The 19172-nt window shown below is 32.1% G+C and overlaps 5 protein-coding genes across 5 annotated transcripts; 2 read left to right on the top strand and 3 right to left on the bottom strand.

Moving 5' to 3' along the window:
* Positions 1-3685: 3685 nt before the first annotated feature.
* On the top strand, positions 3686-7267 carry LOC131603567 (probable beta-1,4-xylosyltransferase IRX10L). Its single transcript, XM_058875925.1, has 4 exons — positions 3686-4077; positions 5169-5553; positions 5677-5918; positions 6227-7267. The coding sequence occupies exons 1-4, from the start codon at positions 3968-3970 to the stop codon at positions 6738-6740; spliced, it is 1251 nt and encodes a 416-aa protein (XP_058731908.1). The 5' UTR covers positions 3686-3967; the 3' UTR covers positions 6741-7267.
* A 2003-nt stretch (positions 7268-9270) lies between these two features.
* On the top strand, positions 9271-11400 carry LOC131603563 (uncharacterized). Its single transcript, XM_058875922.1, has 7 exons — positions 9271-9398; positions 9499-9669; positions 9757-9806; positions 9922-10222; positions 10348-10536; positions 10712-10894; positions 11008-11400. The coding sequence occupies exons 2-7, from the start codon at positions 9514-9516 to the stop codon at positions 11251-11253; spliced, it is 1125 nt and encodes a 374-aa protein (XP_058731905.1). The 5' UTR covers positions 9271-9398; positions 9499-9513; the 3' UTR covers positions 11254-11400.
* Positions 11401-11550: 150 nt separating this feature from the next.
* On the bottom strand, positions 11551-12786 carry LOC131603565 (uncharacterized protein At4g14100-like). Its single transcript, XM_058875923.1, has 2 exons — positions 12236-12786; positions 11551-11936 (listed from the first exon to the last, which is right to left on the bottom strand). The coding sequence occupies exons 1-2, from the start codon at positions 12702-12704 to the stop codon at positions 11737-11739; spliced, it is 669 nt and encodes a 222-aa protein (XP_058731906.1). The 5' UTR covers positions 12705-12786; the 3' UTR covers positions 11551-11736.
* A 1122-nt stretch (positions 12787-13908) lies between these two features.
* Positions 13909-16557, bottom strand: LOC131603566 (succinate dehydrogenase assembly factor 2, mitochondrial). The gene is made up of 4 exons (XM_058875924.1): positions 16323-16557; positions 16093-16219; positions 14347-14415; positions 13909-14267 (listed from the first exon to the last, which is right to left on the bottom strand). Exons 1-4 carry the CDS (start codon positions 16523-16525, stop codon positions 14121-14123), a joined length of 546 nt encoding a protein of 181 aa, XP_058731907.1. The 5' UTR covers positions 16526-16557; the 3' UTR covers positions 13909-14120.
* A 799-nt stretch (positions 16558-17356) lies between these two features.
* Positions 17357-18808, bottom strand: LOC131607995 ((+)-neomenthol dehydrogenase-like). The gene is made up of 4 exons (XM_058879942.1): positions 18571-18808; positions 18113-18371; positions 17834-18028; positions 17357-17752 (listed from the first exon to the last, which is right to left on the bottom strand). Exons 1-4 carry the CDS (start codon positions 18660-18662, stop codon positions 17357-17359), a joined length of 942 nt encoding a protein of 313 aa, XP_058735925.1. The 5' UTR covers positions 18663-18808.
* Between the last annotated feature and the right edge of the window lie 364 nt (positions 18809-19172).

Raw genomic sequence — 19172 nt, 5'->3', positions numbered from 1 at the left:
TTGCCATTTGAAAATTCGGTCATTTTAAACCCTATAATCTTGTAGATTATGTCGTTTTAAACCCTCTGGAATATGACGGGCAAGGTTGGTTTTACTAAAATAAATAATTTACAGGGTTCAAAATGATAGAGTCCTTCAAGTGGCAAGGTTGGTTTTAAAAGTAAAAATTTTACAAGGTTTAAAACGAGAGAATCTTCAATTGTTAGGGGAATTCTTGTAACTTTTTTTTGACAGGGGAGTTTTTCAAACCAACCCCACATGGAAGGGGTGAAAATAGGTATTAACCCTTTTAATTATTTTGATGTTAATACTAGTAAGCTAATAATAATATTTGTAATTCTAGTTCTAGGTACTACCGTAATACAAATTTAATTTTTGCAAATATTTTTATGATAAATTTTATAGAATGTTTAGACATTTGATGTTACAAGAATATCGTTATTAGGGCTAAAATATTTTTTAAGAAAAAATTGTTTTAGCATTATTTGAAAAAGAGTATAACACATAATTTAAAATTATATAAAAAAAGATAAAAATTTGGGTTCGGTTCTGGTTTTGGTCAAACTCAACCCAAATCGACCCATGTACATCCCTAGAAATAGACATAATCACCATGATTAAAGATGCTAGGAAACAAATACAGAAGACTGAAAGCTCAAAAGCGAGAACCCTAGAGCTCCAATAGGAGACTGAAAACGTGAAAATGAAATTGAAGGACAAAATTTCCCAAACGCGACTCAATGATCGTCCCAGAAAATCTCTAGAAAGGAAGATAGAAGTGTGAAAAAAAATCGTGTGCAAAGTCAATGATAAACGATAATGACTCTTCGAGAACCCTGTCTTCTCCCTTAGAAAAGTTGGGGACCGTCCGATCACTCCTCAACATCAACATTTAAGGTATATTTGAAATTGTTCGAAGGACACTCAAGTATCCTAAATGTAGGCAATGCAGGATTACTAGCTAGAATGGAGATATGTGCCAATCATCCTCCGCACCTCACACCGTCACGTAAGAACACTATTCAAATTCGTCGCTTCCCAAGAACAACAACATTCCATCAGTGATCTCCAAACTACGACCTCATAATCAGGAAAAGTTATTCATTACAGACTCTTACTCTGCATAACAAAAGACAATGACTTGAGGGACAATTTTTATAGGCCAAACGTATGGACCAACACATAGAATGCGACAAAGCAAGATGAGGATAGACAAATTCTATGCCCTACACCATCTAACGATTGCCCGCACTTTTGCTCACTCTCACATTTCACTTGTTAACTAACTATCCTCTTTAAATGAGTTAGCACACCATCTTCCAGGTATGAGTTTCACTTTTCATTGACATGACATTTCTCACCCTTTTACAAACTTAGACATTGAAGTGCTAACCTTACAAGTTAGCCTCTCTCAACTCCATCAGAACCTTGCACCACCGCATTTTACATCAATTCAACCTCCGCGATCATCATTTTACTCTAGAACAAAACACCTTCCACTTTTTATCATAAGCAAATTTTGAATTTTTAGATTCATTGAATAATTAATGTATCTCATTTATGTATAGACCAGATTCATCAGTTATTCAATGAATTAAAAAAACTAAAATTTACTAGTAATTTAAGAAAGAAAGGAGTACATAATTTATTCAATGTACTTGGGGAAAAAGTTAGCTACATTGAAGAGAATATCTATATTCCTTTTATTTTTTTGAAAAAAATATATATTAAATTATAAATCATTTTATCATAATAAAACTTTTTATATTTAAATATTTACTATTCTCTATTTTTAAATTTATTAAATTTATATTTTTTATATCATTAATGAAGAATAATTTTATAATAAAATTTTAATTAATTAATTTTTTTCATACAAAAATTATTACATTTTATTAAAACGACTAATAATAAAAAAAATGTAGTAGCATATGATAAATACTCTCATCCTTTTTTATTAAAAGTCATTTTAAAACAAATTTGTATAAAAATATAAATCGTTTTATAATACCAATAAATCATTGATGTTATTTTTCATTATAACATTAAGTATTTATTATTTTTTCTTTTTTTAAATTTACCTTTTTCATATCATTACTAAATAATAGTTTTAAAAATTATCTTTTTTCATATATATATATATATATATATATATATATATATATATATATATATATATATATATATATATATATATATACACACACACACACACACACCGACAGTGTATAGCAGTTTTACACTGTTAATAAAATCATAACCATTAATTTTTGTAGAAGTTTGACTTTTTGTTTAAATTATATATAAAGTATTTTTTTAAGGGTTGTGATGCACTTACCGTGTAAAATATATTACACTGACAGTGTACTACTTTTATATATATATATATATATATATATATATATATATATATATATATTACATCCATTCTTAATCATAAGACTCTCTTCAATTTTTTTCTTATCCTTTTTTAATTTATAAAACTCTTTTCAATTTTTAAAATGTATTAATTATTTTTCTCCTATGCAAATATAATAAGAGTATGTAAAAAAATTTACACGATAAGTGCATCATAACCATTCAAATGTATTACTTAAAGAAAATTAAAATAAAATAATTATCAATATAAAATATATATTTTACATCGTCGATGCATTTCAAATAAATTCATATAATAAATTTTTTGTATAAATATTATGTAGTTTTTACTTCTAATTAAGAATAAACTCGTAAAATTATATAAATGATCAACAATTTAATATTTTAACCAATTTTCATAATTCACCTAATTTATTTTAGAGAGTCTTACCTAAGTATTTTATATTTAGGGACGTGGGATAGTATAAAATTGTTAATACTATTTATAATAAATAATGGAGAATTTATATATAATGTAAATTTTGAACTTTGAAGCAGAGTGAATACTAAGTTGCCCGCAAGTACCACCTAAATTATTGGATAATTTACTCATAAACTATTTTAAGAGTAATAAATGAAACTTGAATTTCAATGTCATTTTTCTAACAAACACTCTCTTAATTTCTCTCTCTTCTTTTCATTTGCACGAAACCTTTATATTAAGAAAAATAATTTGTTAAAAAATACATTTTTATTTCATTTTCTTAACAAAATACTATATAATATATTTTAGAGGAAAAAAATAAATTTAACTAAAATTTTTATAATTTTTTTAAAAGTTGTCAATTTATAACTTAACTATTAAATACTAGTTGAACTATTCCATCATCTCCTAATTTTTTTCATTAATTTATACGAAATATAAAAAAAAAAATTATTAAATAATTAATATATATTAATTATATATAAACTAAATATATTAATTATTTAATAAATCTAAAATTATTTTATTTCTTATAATAATAAGAATCATGATATATATTTTAACATTTCATTTTCAATTCTATAAAATAACCAACTTTAAAAAAATGTTATAAAATTTCAAAAATATACATGCACTAAACCATTTTATTTTAAAAATGGATAAAGTTGACTAATGTACATTAAAAAAGACTACATTATTGTAGCATCAACCTATTAATTAAAATTGTAAAATAAAAAACTCAATTAAAAAATAAAAAATTAAATTAAAAAAAAAAAGAGTAGAAGTTTAACCCAAAAAGCAATAGTTGGTGAATAAATGGTTGTTTGAAATTGACTTAACATCAAATTTGACACAAACCATTTTTTTTCTTCTCATTTTCACATTCATCTTCTTCTTCACTCTTCAATTTTCAACTCTGTTTCTTCTATGCCAACCCTCTCTCTCTTCTAATCTGTCTCTGTTGCTTCACTGCAAAATCCATTTCCCTTTCTAATCAACTACTTTCCCTTATGACATCGTAACCTTCTTCTCTTCGTTCAATTTGAATTCTTTATATTACGCACTTTACTTGTTTTTGTAGTAGCAAAGTTTATCGCTTTTGTTCTGTTTTTTGGGAACGGAAAAATGGGTATTTGGAAATTGGGGTTTTTGGGTCTTCTTTGTGCTGCTTTTCTCTTTTCAGTTGATGCTGTTGAGCTTCGTAGGAATCAGCCTACTGAAAGAATTGCAGGTAGGTTTTTTTGTTGATTTGGTTATTTATTGTTGAGGTTTTGAATATTTTGATTATGGAGTTGTGGTTTTTATGAATGTGTTTGAGTAAGATCTGGTTTTGATTTAGGTTGATTATGATATAATTTGATGCATTGGTTGTTGATTTTATTTAGCTTGAAATGTTGTGATTTCAATGATAAAGCATTGGTTCTTCTGTGAATCTGCATTGAACATTAAGATCTGAATTTTGAAGTGCCTAACTTATTTCCTTAGATAATGTTCAATCATGTTAAGAGTTACGATAAAAATATTGGCAGGGGCTCAAGCCACTGCAATGCCTAACTCATGCAATCCCCGGGCTCGATTTCGGCAACTAGTTTAAGAGCTTGGAAAATGTTGCATAGGTAGTGAACCTTTAAAGATAGTGCAAGAAAAATTTAGTCTTGCGGTTATATATAGGTTGTGCTTGATTTCCAATGAGCATGTGAAATCTATTGTTCCGACTCCCCCTCACAGTGCACACACTTTCTTAGAAGGATGTATTATTGGTATCCTTATGTCTATAGGCTCTGTAATTTCAATAGGTTGGTGTAGATTTGTAATCTTTAAAGAATTCTTGCTACCCTGGTGCATTTTTGCCGGTTCCTAAGTTCCAATCTTATCGGGGAATTAAAGTATGAGCAATTCCACTGCCTCCTTGATTCCGTCTCATCTCGGAGATTTTATCTTGGTTTACTAACAGGAACTATAAATTTATCTCGGAATTAGGGAAGCAGTGGAATTGCTTAGAGCGTATGAATTTAACATCTGTTTGGATTCCAAGTAACTAGGGAGGGAAGTAGCTGGAATAGGGATGGGGTAAGAGAAAAGAACATATATAACTTGAGGATATTTATACATCAATGGGCCATCCTTAGTTGCTTGGAGTATTAAAGTGTTTATAGTTATCTTGTGTTGTTTTTTAAAGTACTTGCATTAAGCAATTCTGTTTCTGGAAATGCAATAGGTTCTAATGCGTTTCTTTAACTTCTATGTATGAGTGTAGTTATTTTAAACTGATATTTCATTTTATTAGATACGCTGAGCATGTGGTAGTTGAACAAATTGTAGGTAGCGCTGGTGATGTACTGGAAGATGATCCGGTCGGAAGGTTGAAGGTTTTTGTTTACGAACTTCCAAGTAAATATAATAAGAAAATTCTTCAAAAGGACCCAAGATGCCTCGCCCATATGTTTGCTGCTGAGATCTATATGCATCGGTTTATCTTATCTAGCCCTGTCCGAACCCTAAATCCTGAAGAAGCTGATTGGTTTTATACGCCTGTATACACCACTTGTGACTTGACACCAAATGGCCTCCCTTTACCCTTTAAGTCACCACGAATGATGAGAAGTGCAATACAACTTATTTCTTCAAACTGGCCTTATTGGAACCGAACCGAGGGAGCTGATCATTTCTTTGTGGTTCCCCATGATTTTGCGGCTTGTTTTCATTACCAAGTATGAGTTTAGAATACAATATTTAAAATTTATTGTTCATATCACTCTTTGTGCTACTTTGAGCATTCCAATACTGCACATAGATCATGTAACATGCACTTTTTGATTATTATTTTGTTCCAGGAAGAGAAGGCAATTGAAAGAGGGATTCTTCCACTGCTGCAGCGTGCCACCTTGGTTCAAACATTTGGACAGAGGAATCATGTGTGCTTGAAAGATGGCTCAATTACCATTCCTCCTTATGCTCCACCACAGAAAATGCATACCCACTTGATTCCTGATAAGACTCCCAGGTCAATTTTTGTGTACTTCCGAGGACTGTTTTATGATGTTGGAAATGACCCTGAAGGTGGTTACTATGCAAGGTAGGTATTATACGGGTTCAAACTCACGCCCCAACGCATCAATGTGCACACATTTTTTTACCATATGAATGAACTCCACTTACCTGACAATTTTGATTTATATAAATATATAATCGTTGTATTTAGTGGCGTTATTAAAATTGATGATGTACATTGAGATTTCTGTATTCAATATTTAGGGTCATAATTAGTTCATTCTAAAATTCTGATTGAATAGCAAGCATCCGTGCATGTGTTTTGGTGCACTCGTTGATGTTTTGATGACAAAACATATAATCCTGATTGGCTGTAATTTTTAAATTTTACAGAGGTGCAAGAGCAGCAGTCTGGGAGAACTTTAAGGACAATCCATTATTTGACATTTCAACCGAGCATCCGACAACATATTACGAGGACATGCAAAGAGCTGTGTTTTGTCTATGCCCACTTGGATGGGCTCCGTGGAGCCCAAGATTGGTTGAAGCTGTGGTATTTGGTTGCATTCCCGTTATTATTGCAGATGACATTGTTCTTCCATTTGCCGATGCAATACCGTGGGAAGAGATCGGGGTGTTTGTTGATGAACAGGATGTTCCTAAGTTGGATACCATACTCACATCGATCCCACCAGAAGTTATATTAAGGAAACAAAGATTGCTTGCTAATCCTTCAATGAAACAGGCAATGTTATTCCCTCAACCTGCGCAATCTGGAGATGCTTTCCATCAAGTTTTAAATGGACTTGCACGAAAATTGCCGCATGACAGAAGTGTATTCTTGAAACCAGGGGAGAAGAGGTTGAATTGGACTGCTGGCCCTGTCGGTGACCTTAAACCTTGGTAACAGTAGTAGGCGATTATGATTCTTTATAAATTTGGTGAATCCTCCTCAAAATGTTCATAGGGGTAGGTAACCAAAGTGCTTTTTTTTTTTTACATTGTAAATTTTGAATATTTTTGCAGACAATTCATAATTTGCAACATGATTGATCTCATAGTATGTGATTGATCTCATAGTATGCTAATGCAACTTATTTTGCTGCCCTAGTAGAAGTGTGTCTGTTTTCTTTTGTGTCAGGGCATTGGAAAATAAGAGTCACAATGACAGCATTACATGTGTTTCTTTTTCTGATGATAGTTAATGAGTTTAGATTAAGTGCTTATTCTTGTTGTTTTGGTATACTTAGAATGTGTTCTCTAAGTTACTCATTTCATATATTTTGTTTGTGTGTGTGGATAAGGTTATGTTAGGTAGAAATACCAAATCTGTCTTGCTTAGAAGAAAAGGAACTCATTCCAACTCATAGATTTTTTAGTATGATTTAGATACAAGCCTGTTTTTAGGAATCACAGGTTGTTACCATTTGATTATCTTGGAGTTTTATTTAATTTAATCTAGATTATTCTCTAGCTAAGGTGGTAGATAGCTTGGTTTTATAATATAGGACATGTGGCTTTTGTCTTTCTTTAACTATTGTGCAAAATTTTAAAATTAGACGGTTTTTATACTAAAGGTTACTTATATCTAATCTTATTCTCCTAAAGGAAAATAAAATACTTGAGAAAAAACAAGTTCAATTTCTTTAACTATTGTGCAAAATTTTAAAATTAGACGGTTTTTATATTAAAGGTTACTTATATCTAATCAAATGTGTCTTTTTACTTTTTTTGGCAAGGATACCCACCACTTTAATGGTTATGCAAAGTGAAAATGACCAAGGAGAAAGTGGTGTTAAAAGAAGGCAAGGGGTATAGTTTGAGTAATGATCCTCTTCAATTCAATGATGAAATGAAAGTGTCTATTATTATAGTTTTAGGATATGAATGTTTGGTTAATATCACCAATTTTTTAAAATAAGTATATTCATCTTTTTTTATTAACTCTAAAATTATATTCAAACTGTATTTTTTTATAACAGGATTAATTTTACGTTACAAGAAATATTATTTCTAGAAATGTTATAGTTGAGAATATAACTTCCATCAATTTGTTTGGCAAATTATTTAAGTTATTAGGAATATTTTAAAATTTTATTTTATTAATAATTTAAAATTTTAAAAATAGATATAGAAATGTTAAAATGAATCAAATATACTAAATATATTTTGTACACATTATATCCACTTACAACTAAAAATGCTTCCATAATACATTATCTCCACTTACAACTAAAAATGCTTCCATAACACAAACCCGCTATCGAATTTTTCATAGTTTTTTTTTTTTTTACACAACCAATTTAAAATTTCATTTAATTTTAGTCTTATTATTGACTTTGAGATTTAACCATAAATTCTATATTTTAAATATTCAAAATTGATTCCTCAAAATCAATATTACATTAACCAATCGTTAGTTGGTTAAGTGGTGATTGATCCTAAACTTGGTAGGGAGGGCCACGTTAATATTAATATTAAAAAACATGATAAATAAATTTATGTGTGCGTGTGTGGTCTAGCAGTGAAACGCTTGGGTTCTGATCCTTGTGCTCCTCTCAATGTCTCATGTTCGAGTCTTGTTAGATACAAAATACTTGTTAAAAAAAATATAAAAATAAATATTTTAATTAGTTTTCAATACAAAAAATATTAAATTTGTTTGAATGAGAAATTTATTAATTTAGTGTCAAATGTAATGTTTCATAGTTTTGTTTTCTTAATTTTATTTTAGTATTTCTCAATTAATTTTAAACTTCAACATTTTAATATGGGGAAGAAAGTTTCAATTACTATTATATTGTCTTTTGAGATTTAACCATAAATGTGTATCTTCTAAATTCTAAAAGTCAATATCACGATACCAAAATTAAAGTTGAATCTAATATACTAAAAATTATTTTTGTTCAGATTTGCTATCTAACATGTAACCAACATGCTACTAGGTCTTTCATGATTATTTTTTTATTTTAGTCTTATTCAACTAATTTTAAAACTATTATTGATAATAACATTTAACATTTTAAAATAGGGAACAACATTTTCAATAACATAAGAAATTTAATTATAAATTTACATTTTTTAAAATTTCAAAATCACAATTCTAGAACTAGGTGCTTATATAAATAAAATATAGATGATGTAGTTCAGAAAGTTAAAAGGAAAATAGTTTAATAGTATTGTCAATAAATAAGAACAAATTATTCAGCCATGTCACGTCAGTTCAGTAATTAAAATTTACAGTCTGATATGGTAGAATATATGCTGATGACTTGTTGACAGTATAAAATAATTTTAACTTTTTCATGCATATTTCATTTTCTCTGATATCCAAATATGAAAAACCAACCAAATGGTGAGGACACAAGTGTGTTTGGGATAGATATAGTAACTTTTTATCTTTTTATCTTGAGTTGTGTTCCCATTGTCCATTCCATAAAAAAACATATGCTTCAATCTCAAATACCACAAGTTCTGTTAAACCAACAAAACCTATCAAAATGACACTTGATTTTCATTTTCCTACTAGACCAAGTTTGTTGCAATCTTACTATAGACCCTTGAGGTTAGTTACTTCTAATATTTTTCTTCTTTTTTTCAACTAGTTGCATCTTATATAATACTTGTTAATTGTTATCTCTCAATTTCCAACTCACAACTTAAAGTGTTTGTGTGCAAAAATGAACAATGGTAATGTGACAATGACAAAGACTATTCTTCATGATCTTCATGAGAAACAAAGACAGAGTCCTTACTATGATAATCTCTGTCGACCCGTCTCAGATTTGGTTCCATTCATCGCCTCTGGAATCAGAGGTGTTACTACCAATCCTGCGGTATTCTTCTCATTTTTTTCTTCACCTATATTTACCTTCTCGAAAACATCATGATTTCTCTTCAACCACAATGTTTTCATGTTGTAGATATTTGAAAAAGCTATATCATCATCCAATGCTTACAATCAACAGCTGAGGTTTTTTTTTCTCTTTCTTTTATGAATAGTTGATATTGCTTCCTTTATATTCTAAAGTGAGAAATTCAGTTTAGAGAAGTTAGATTTAATATAAATTTGATTTTTGGTTAAGTAGGGGTTTGGTGGAGGCAGGAAAAGACATAGAAAGTGCTTATTGGGAGTTGGTTGTGAAAGACATACATGATACTTGTAAACTCTTGGAACCAATTTACATTGAATCAGAGGGTGTAGATGGTTATGTGTCTGTTGCAGTTTCTCCCAAGCTTGCAAATGATACCGGAGGGACAATTGAAGCAGCGAAATGGCTTCATAAAATGGTTGCGTGTCCAAATGTTTATATTAAAATTCCTGCAATTGATGAGTCCATTCCTTCAATAAAGGAAGTTATTTCTCTTGGGATAAGTGTAAATGTAACTGTAAGTTTCTTATTTATGGACATTCTTATATATGAAACACTGACGCAGACACGAACGGTGATATTATGTCAACATAACCAGAAGTGTCACTAACATTATGCTTACTGTTTGTGTATTTTGAACAGCTCATATTCTCTCTCCCTCGATATGAAGAAGTTATTAATGCTTACTTGGATGGTCTTGAGGCTTCTGGTATGAATGATCTGTCTAAGGTTTCAAGTGCAGCAGCTTTCTACATCAGTAGAGTGGATGTTGCAATTGACAAGAAACTTGAGCAGATTGGTACTGCTGAGGCTCTCGACCTCACAGGAAAGGTGTGAAAATTTTTTCCCTTAACGTTTTGTCGCCTTTGGATCTGGATTAATTATAGTCGATAAATGTTGCAGTCGTGATGGTCCGTCGCGTCAACGCGAATCGTTAGGTGAAGATTAGACTGTTTGTGTTTTCACTTCTGAATTTTGATTTACAAAGTAGTATTGATTATTTCAGGCCGCGGTTGCTCAAGCAGTGTTAGCTTATCAGCTTTACCAGAAAATGTTTTCGGGTCCAAGATGGGAGCTCTTGGAGAAGAGAGGTGCCAAGAAGCAAAGACTGATGTGGGCATCGACAAATGTGAAAAATCCATCTTACTCAGATACTTTTTATGTTAATTCCCTTATTGGACCAGATACGGTAATTTCCACAACAATTTAGCTGATTAACGCAGCTCAAACTAGTGATTAATTACATTGAATGAATATTATAATGTTAATAAAATTAGTTGTCATTCTTTCGTGCATATACAGATTTCAACCATGCCACCAGACCCTGCTCTTAAAGCATTCATGGACCATGGTATTCTTTCAAGAACCATTGATGCAAAAGTATCAGAGGCTGAAAACATTTACAATGCAATCGAGGCGCAGGGGATTGATTGGAGTTGTGTTGGATCACAACTTGAAAACGACGTGCTGGATTCTTTCAAAAGAAGCTTTGAAAATGTGATTGAATGCTTGGGAAAGAAGGCTGGAATGCAAGTGGTAGATAGATAGAAAAACTCAGTGCATGCAAATAAGCCAATGCTAGATGCACATGAGATTTGATGATGTAAAGCTTGGTGTGTGGCTAAAATAATTTCTTCTTTTCTTTACTTGTCACAAATGATGCTGTGTTGAATAAAATTACCACTCAGTCTTTAATTTATCTATTCATCCAAACTATCCCAACCCAACTTCCAGAGGTGATGAAGACTATATCTAGTTCAACTTTAGAAACCTTTGAGTGAATAATAACCAAACTTAGAATTATATTGCAGCTTCCAACAAGACTCTGATAGAAGATATTTAAAGACATGAAACATGCATATTTGGATTATACAAACCAACACCAAAGTATCTATTGAGATATAGTAGCTTAATATGCACACCAAATAACCAATTATCGACAAAACAAAGTGCATATAGCTAGATTGGTATACATAGTACATATGCTAACCTCACAATTATAAACCTTGTGCTATTTCTTGGCGGCCTGTCTCATCTCATCTCACTCATTAATGTCCGACGAAAACCACCATCACCACCAACAGCAGTTTCTAAATCTACTAAGGAGCTGCTCATTATGTTGTGTTTCCGAGGTTCAGACTCTGACTTACTAAAACAATAGACAGGAGCCTGCCAATGCTCATCCTCCAGAACTGCACCAACCTCAAATGTCATCACATGAGAAACCATTCCTGCATTCACCAACCATCATATATATCAGCCTTGCAAATCACTAGCAACACAATTACTAATCAATTAATTTAATAAAAACATGTGTTTCGTCGGTAAATTCTAGCTCAACTGGCATAAACCAATATTATTAGGTTGGACTTAATCACCCGGATTCGCACTCTGATACTCACTGTTGTGCGAATGAATTTTCAGCTGTTATTATCACTTCATCTACGGCCACAAACATACATTTCCAGCAACTAAATAGTTATGCAGCATCAACACTTTAGAGTAAAATATTGTTAGCATAACAACTAACCGGAAAAGAAGATCCACTTGACGGGTCTTCGAGTGACAACATCCTCGTAGTACCAAATAAAATCAGCTTTCTCCCAAACATTACAAAGAAAATTATCAGCATATTCTTGACCTAAATAGTTAGCACCTTCAAGCCAATTGGGTCGGAGAATTCCCACATCGAAATGAAGCTTTTTACACGTGTGGTTAAAAGGGTCTAGAGTGTAGATAAAAGAGGTTCCATTGTTCCATTCAAGGTCGTATTTGAGAACACCTTGCTGATACTGGATGATGTTGAAGTTGCGTCCGTTGGGCCAATCGTACCATAGGTCTGTTTTTTGAAGATTGCCGCTTCTATTGATGAATAGCACTGAGTGGAACTGTTCCGGCCATGGTGCTGGAATTGGGGTCTCTGTGGTGGAGGTTGAGAGATGAAGGAAGAGGAAGAGGCACAAGGAGAAACAAATGCGTTGTTCTGTGGTAGAAGCCATGGCGGATTTGGGAAAGAGGAAGAGGAATGTAGTGTATGTATGAATCACGTGGATAAGATATAGACCCGTGAAGTGCGTCGAGTTAATGTTTTTCAACCGTTTTTGTTTTTATTTTATTATTTTTAATAATTCTCAACCGTATTTTTTGTTACACACAATTGAACCAAAAAAAATAAAAAATTGATGTATTGTTTTAATTTTATCAAACTCATTGAACGATTAATCCAACAGCTTTATATTGGTATGATCTTGACCCTGTTGCAATACTACAGTAGATCAATGAAACCATCATTTGTTCTTGCAATGGTTATCCTACTTTGTTGATTATATTTATATTGAGCTACGACGGCATAATCTAAGGGCACAATGTACTCTCATAACGAATAACGTAGCGGCATAACGTAATGGCACAATGTATTGTCATATTGTATAACATAGCGGAATTAGACTTCACCAAGATGTTTTTGGGCTGTTAAACATTATCCACAATAGCACCATGCTATTTGTGGTGCCATCACAGTGCTTTTGTGGCGCATTTGCGGTTTTGTAGCGACGTACAGACTGTTGTAGTGAAGATGAAGGTAAATTTGTGCATGTTTGCTTTTCATAAAGCCATCTTTGATAAACTTTCACAAAACTTCGTCGTCCAACTTTTTCGACTTTGTTCTTTACAAATCAGCAAGTTATCCATCGTTCTTTCAAAACATCACCATTTTTCACCTATTCATCTATCTATTCACCTTGCTTATCTATTCAGAGCTGATTTCTCCCGTGTATTGCTCTATATGCTGATTTAAGTGTCACACAAACTTCAAACAAAAAAAAAAGTTTTAACTTATTTGATGACAATATTGACCTATGTTGACATTTTGAGTACATTTATAATTTAATTTTGATGAAAACGTATATTGATGGTGTTGTTGGAATTGCCGGGGCAATCCGAGATTAACAACCTTATTTGTTCTTGTTCTATTAGTTCAAAGTATTTCTTTGTTCTCACTTGTTAAAAAGATCAACCAGTGCAGAAATAGAGAGTTCAAAACAAAATCACCAAAGATGAACATAATGAAATATACTTTTAGAAAATGAAAACAGAAATGTTTTTCAACAGTTACACACTTGTTGAATACAAAATGAGATAAACTATTAGAACGTAAAAAGAAAAATCCATAATCAAGTGTTTTAAGCTATAACATACAACCACCAACAAAAGTTATATAAATTAATACAAAGCAAAGGTTCACCAGAATGCAAAAACCACAATCTTTCACTCATTTTATATTCTTTTACTGATTTATAGTAACTACTAGCCTAAAACAAACCTTCAAGTTGTTGCTATTAAGCCCTTATTTTTAATAACAAAGATGGTATACAAGAATTCATTTATTGTTACAAAGGCAATATCATATACCCAAGCTACTGATTCCCAGTGATAGGGCCGCCCCGATATTTCTGGATATCATCCCAGCCTCTTACCCATGGTTGCCCCGGTGTTGCTCTTGTTTCAGGAGAAGAATGGCTATTAAGATTCTTCATAACTCCTTCCCGCACTGCAGTGAAGACCTAAGTAACAAACAACTGGCATGAGCATTTTACCCCTAATAACATTGGAATTTCATTCAAATATTGAAATGAGACTCACAGGGTTAGTGATGAGGGAGTCTGGGGGCTGCTCCTGCCCAGATAACCATTTCCATAAATCTGGATTCTCCTGCATAACAAAAGTAAGATTTTGAAGTTAACATCAACCCAAACCAAGATATATGTCTCTCGGTCAAAGTTATGTAACACGTTGCTAACACATCTCCATTCTCATCAAGACTACAAATTTAATCCCCTGAAAAAATCATTGCAATATCTACATTTGTAATGCACAGCCCTTGAAGATTTACAGACTCGGGATCTAGTTTGGATCATAAGGGTGTACAAGGTAGGTAAGTTCCAAAGGAACTAAAGTAGAATAACTCTCACCGACTTCATTTAGATTAGTCCCACCAACAAGCAAGATACAAATCGCCATTTCATCCTTTATTGTACTAAAAAATGCTAAACTAACAAGATTCCAAACTATTAGTCCCCTCTTAGATGCCATAATTCTAAATTGTGGTCAGGTCAGCAACCACAATTATGGCCGCATTGGCAGCATTTGCTCGCGATATCGTGGTTTGCAACAGAACTGTCCCCACTACCATAATATAGAACTATGACAGATACATCAATTGCAAACAGGCAAAATAACCCAAATTGAAGCATAGGTGATTAGGGAAAACTATCTGGATCATTGTACAGATGAACTTAATTGAATGAACTAGATGAAGTCCAATTTTTCATGAGAAACATCAACAAAGAATGAAGATCCTTTTTCTACACAAACAGAACAATGACTCGCATTTGGAACATCCATTCAGGCTTGTATGGCAAACCTGTAGCCCTTCTAAATAGATACACAGTTTTACCTCCAAAATTGATGATATTAGACACTATATTGTTAAAGTCAAGGTAAGATTTGAATATTCAAGATTGTATTGCAATCATGCAGTTCGTCAAAACTCTCAGCCAAACATTATCCCAGTTCCACCATCCTTAGATTCATCCAGAAACCAAGTAGATAACACATTTGATCTAGTGTATTATTCCCGTGTAGTAACCTCAACAAGTGGAGTTTATCAAGAATCCGGTGACAGAAGCAATATTTAACTAGTTTAAATTGACTTATTTGAACTAATTTATATGTATTTGACATAAACACTTGAGAGACTTATTGGAGGAGCTTATGACATGCCCGAAACAAGTTTTCAACTTAATTCCGAGTCTCCAAGATATTTTATATGAAGAGAGTTTGACTTTACATTATAGCACTTACTATATGATAAGGCTCTTATGCTATAAACTCTTAATTAATCTGTTTATTCAGACAAGGGGGCTTTGATCCAATTCTAACCTATAAAACTGGAATTAAATTCCTAAGCCCTAAGTGTATGTTTGGTTTAGCTTTAGAAAAGTCACAAGCAATTTTAGAGGTGTCAAATTGATTTACGTATTTGGTTCTTCTAAATGAATTGGTTCTGTCTCTGAAATTGATTCTATTTGAAGCTAGAATTGTAGCTTTTGAATTTAATCGTGATTTTTAAATTGAAATTCCCTAGTTGACTCAAATTTGAGTAAAGTTATTCAAACATAAATCATTTTACATTCAACTCTTACTCAATTTTAACTAGAATCAATATGACATTATCAATTCATTCAAGATCAGCTTTTTCACCGCATAACCAAATATACTTATATTTACAAATTTCACCAACGGATAATAAAAGACTGTTAGCATTCAAATTCACCATAAATTCACAATTTATAAAGGATCAATCTGAAGCTAAGAAGCAAAAATTACCACGTCGAGGACATGAACGAGAGATCGAATATGATTTTCATCCAACGAATGAATATTCTTCTCTACCCATTTTCCGAGAACCAAATCAAGTTCAAGGAACCCTCGTTGCTTGCTTCTATACAACAGCCTATTACAAACGCAAATATCATTCAGCAACACACGTCAGGGTTTATTATTATTCATAATCACAAAATTCAAAAACAAAAAAGAGGAAGATTCAGAAACCGAACCTGTTGAACAAGCTTCGTTTGGATTCTTCATTTGATAAATCAATGCGAAGCGAGTTACGAGACTGAGTACCGTTGTTGTTATCAGATTGGGAAGTGAAAGGGGAAATACTATTGTATCGGAAAAGTGGCCGGAGAAGAGTGCTTGACGGTGGAGCCGACGAGTTGAGGACTCGAACAACTCTTCTCATAAACAAAGAACCCATTCCGAATTTCGTTAATCTTTCTCTGTTCTTTGTCAAATTCACTATTTATTACACCTTTTTTTTTCTGTTGCTGCCGTGGCTTTTTTTTCTCCACAAATAATTTTGTTTCGCCAAGTCACAACCAACCCAACCAACCACTTCAAAAATAAAAATTCATCTTTTAATTAATTTTTTTGTATAATATTTTTTTTATGTAAATTAGGTATTGTTAGTCCCCAAATCCTAATATGAGAAGTTGATATTATTAGATTAGACACTATTATAAGTTTTCGTTCCAACATTGATACAGAAAACTGTATACGAGAGTTTTTAGTGGTTATTATCATAATTTTAAATTGCGTTCGCATATATAATTATGGATGTTGTGATTACGGTTGCTGTAATGCTTATTGGTGTTGTTGTAACGTGAACTTTGATTGAGAAGAGTTTGCACTACAGTGTCAAAAAACATTTAACATTAGGATATTTTCTAAGTAAATTAAATTTGTTTCTATATTTTAAATTTTTATTAAAATATTTGAAAAAAGTCGGGTGAAGTTGTCTTATGCGGTTTCTAATAATTTCAAATCACACTGCAAATTTGATACAGCGTGCTTGTGGCTACATCAGCAATATTGTGGTTGTAATTATGGTTGCAAATGCAATTTTATCACTTCTTCTAAGGAGGAGGAAAAAAACAATGTAATGTGCCCAAATTAGTTTCTACAAAAATAAACATGTTGAAAGAATATGTATAATAACAACAACATGATAACAATTCCATCATAAAAGTGCCTCAAATAATCTCATCAATTGAGTAACATTTTCAAAATTGCATTCCATTGAAGTTAGTTAGAAATTTATGTCTCTTCTCTCAGCAAAAAACTTTCCTGTAATAGCTTGTTCAGGAATAAGAGAAAGCCAAACTCCAGTATCAGCCCCATCCTCAACTGTAATACTTCCTGCATAGCCTGTTAGAGCTGTCTTCACCCAACCAGGACAATAACAGTTGATAAAAATCTTTTCCCCTTCAGACCTATCAGAAAGTTTCCTTGCCATAAACCTTGTATAAGCATTAACCGCCATTTTCGACACCGAATAATCAGTAAATGTTCGATGCCATCCTCCGGATTTCCAAGTTCCGTCTTCTACTTGTTGTAGAAAAGTCGTCACAACACCGTCAATTAGTTCCTCCGTAAGATTCTCCACATCACTTAATTGCTCTCTCAATTCATCATTCTCCAATCTCTAAAACATTAAAAAATATATATTTGACTTTAATCATAACTACTCCGAAAAACCATGCGTATGGTTAATTTTTACACTTACATTTCGCTTTCCGTTTAGTCGGCCTAAACGCGAGCTCACATTTACAATGCGACCACCAGCGGCGGTTGCCTTCATCAACGGAATCATAGCTTCAATCATTCGTTTGGTTCCATTATAATTTGTATCAATAACCACTTGAGCATTTTCAACCGAATTTTCCGACCCAAAATTGAAATTGACACCTGCATTGTTTACCTGCAAATGCATTAAATAATTAATATATCTGATTCATATATATTATGGAGAAGTATTGTAGCCATATATGTTTTATGAACTTGCCAGAATATCTATGCCACCATAATTTTCCTTGAGCCATTCAGAGAATTGGGCTATGGATGAAGAATCTAATACATCTAGTTGATGACAAGACACATCAAGACCACCTTCTTGTAAAACCTTAATTGATTCAACACCAACATTAGCATCTCTTGATGTTAGTATGACAGTTACTCCATGATCTGCAAGTTGCCTAGAAATTTCAAATCCAATTCCTCTATTTCCACCAGTAACCACAGCAATTGTTTCCTTAGACCACCACCTATATATGTATAGATAAGCCCAAAGTTAATTCTAACACATGCTAACGAGAAATATATTATTCATTGATTTCATGCACATCTGCAAAGATTAATTCCTTAAGTCAGACATGGTTACAATAAGCGACAAAATTCTCCGCAATGCAGACATCAAACCTAATTATAGAATGAAAGAAGATGAATCTAGAAATGAAATGCAACCTTTGGTGATCAGAATAAGGAATGGTCCTCAAAAGTGATATCTCTTGCAATCTCTTTTCTTTTCGGTCTTTTGATTTTTCTTTGTTTCCCATTTTTTATTATCTCTTTGAGGAATGTATTAATTTAGCAAGAACGCCATGAAGATAAAGTGATGTTTGAATTTTGGATTGAAGAGTGTGACGTTGAAGATGGAAGTGCATGGGAACAAATTGTATGAGACATGAAAATGTGTGCCACGTTGTTGGTCTAAGCACCAATGTTGGCCATGTGGTCAAATGTGTAGAACTACACTTCAGGCTAACTTTTGTTCGGCATACTTTAAGGATAAATCATTGTAGTAAAATGTTTATCTAGTCTCGCAATATGTTTTTTTGATCAAAATAATTACTACTAGTCTGAAAATTCTTCCTTCAATCCTTATTATAAAGATAAATATTATTACTATTATTATTATCATACATAATAATAAAGCAAAATGAGTTTTTGGGCAATTTTGACAAGTGTCATGCTCACAACAATTCTCAGGTTTTACAAACTTTCTAAAAAAGAAAAATTTTTATTTAAAAAATAATTACTTTTTTATTAATTATTTACATTAAATT

This window comes from Vicia villosa, linkage group LG5 (genome assembly GCF_029867415.1).
Source record: "Vicia villosa cultivar HV-30 ecotype Madison, WI linkage group LG5, Vvil1.0, whole genome shotgun sequence".
NCBI classification, from domain to species: Eukaryota; Viridiplantae; Streptophyta; class Magnoliopsida; order Fabales; family Fabaceae; genus Vicia; species Vicia villosa.
Note: the sequence above shows the minus strand (reverse complement) of the source record. Positions and strands in the feature narration are given on the sequence as shown.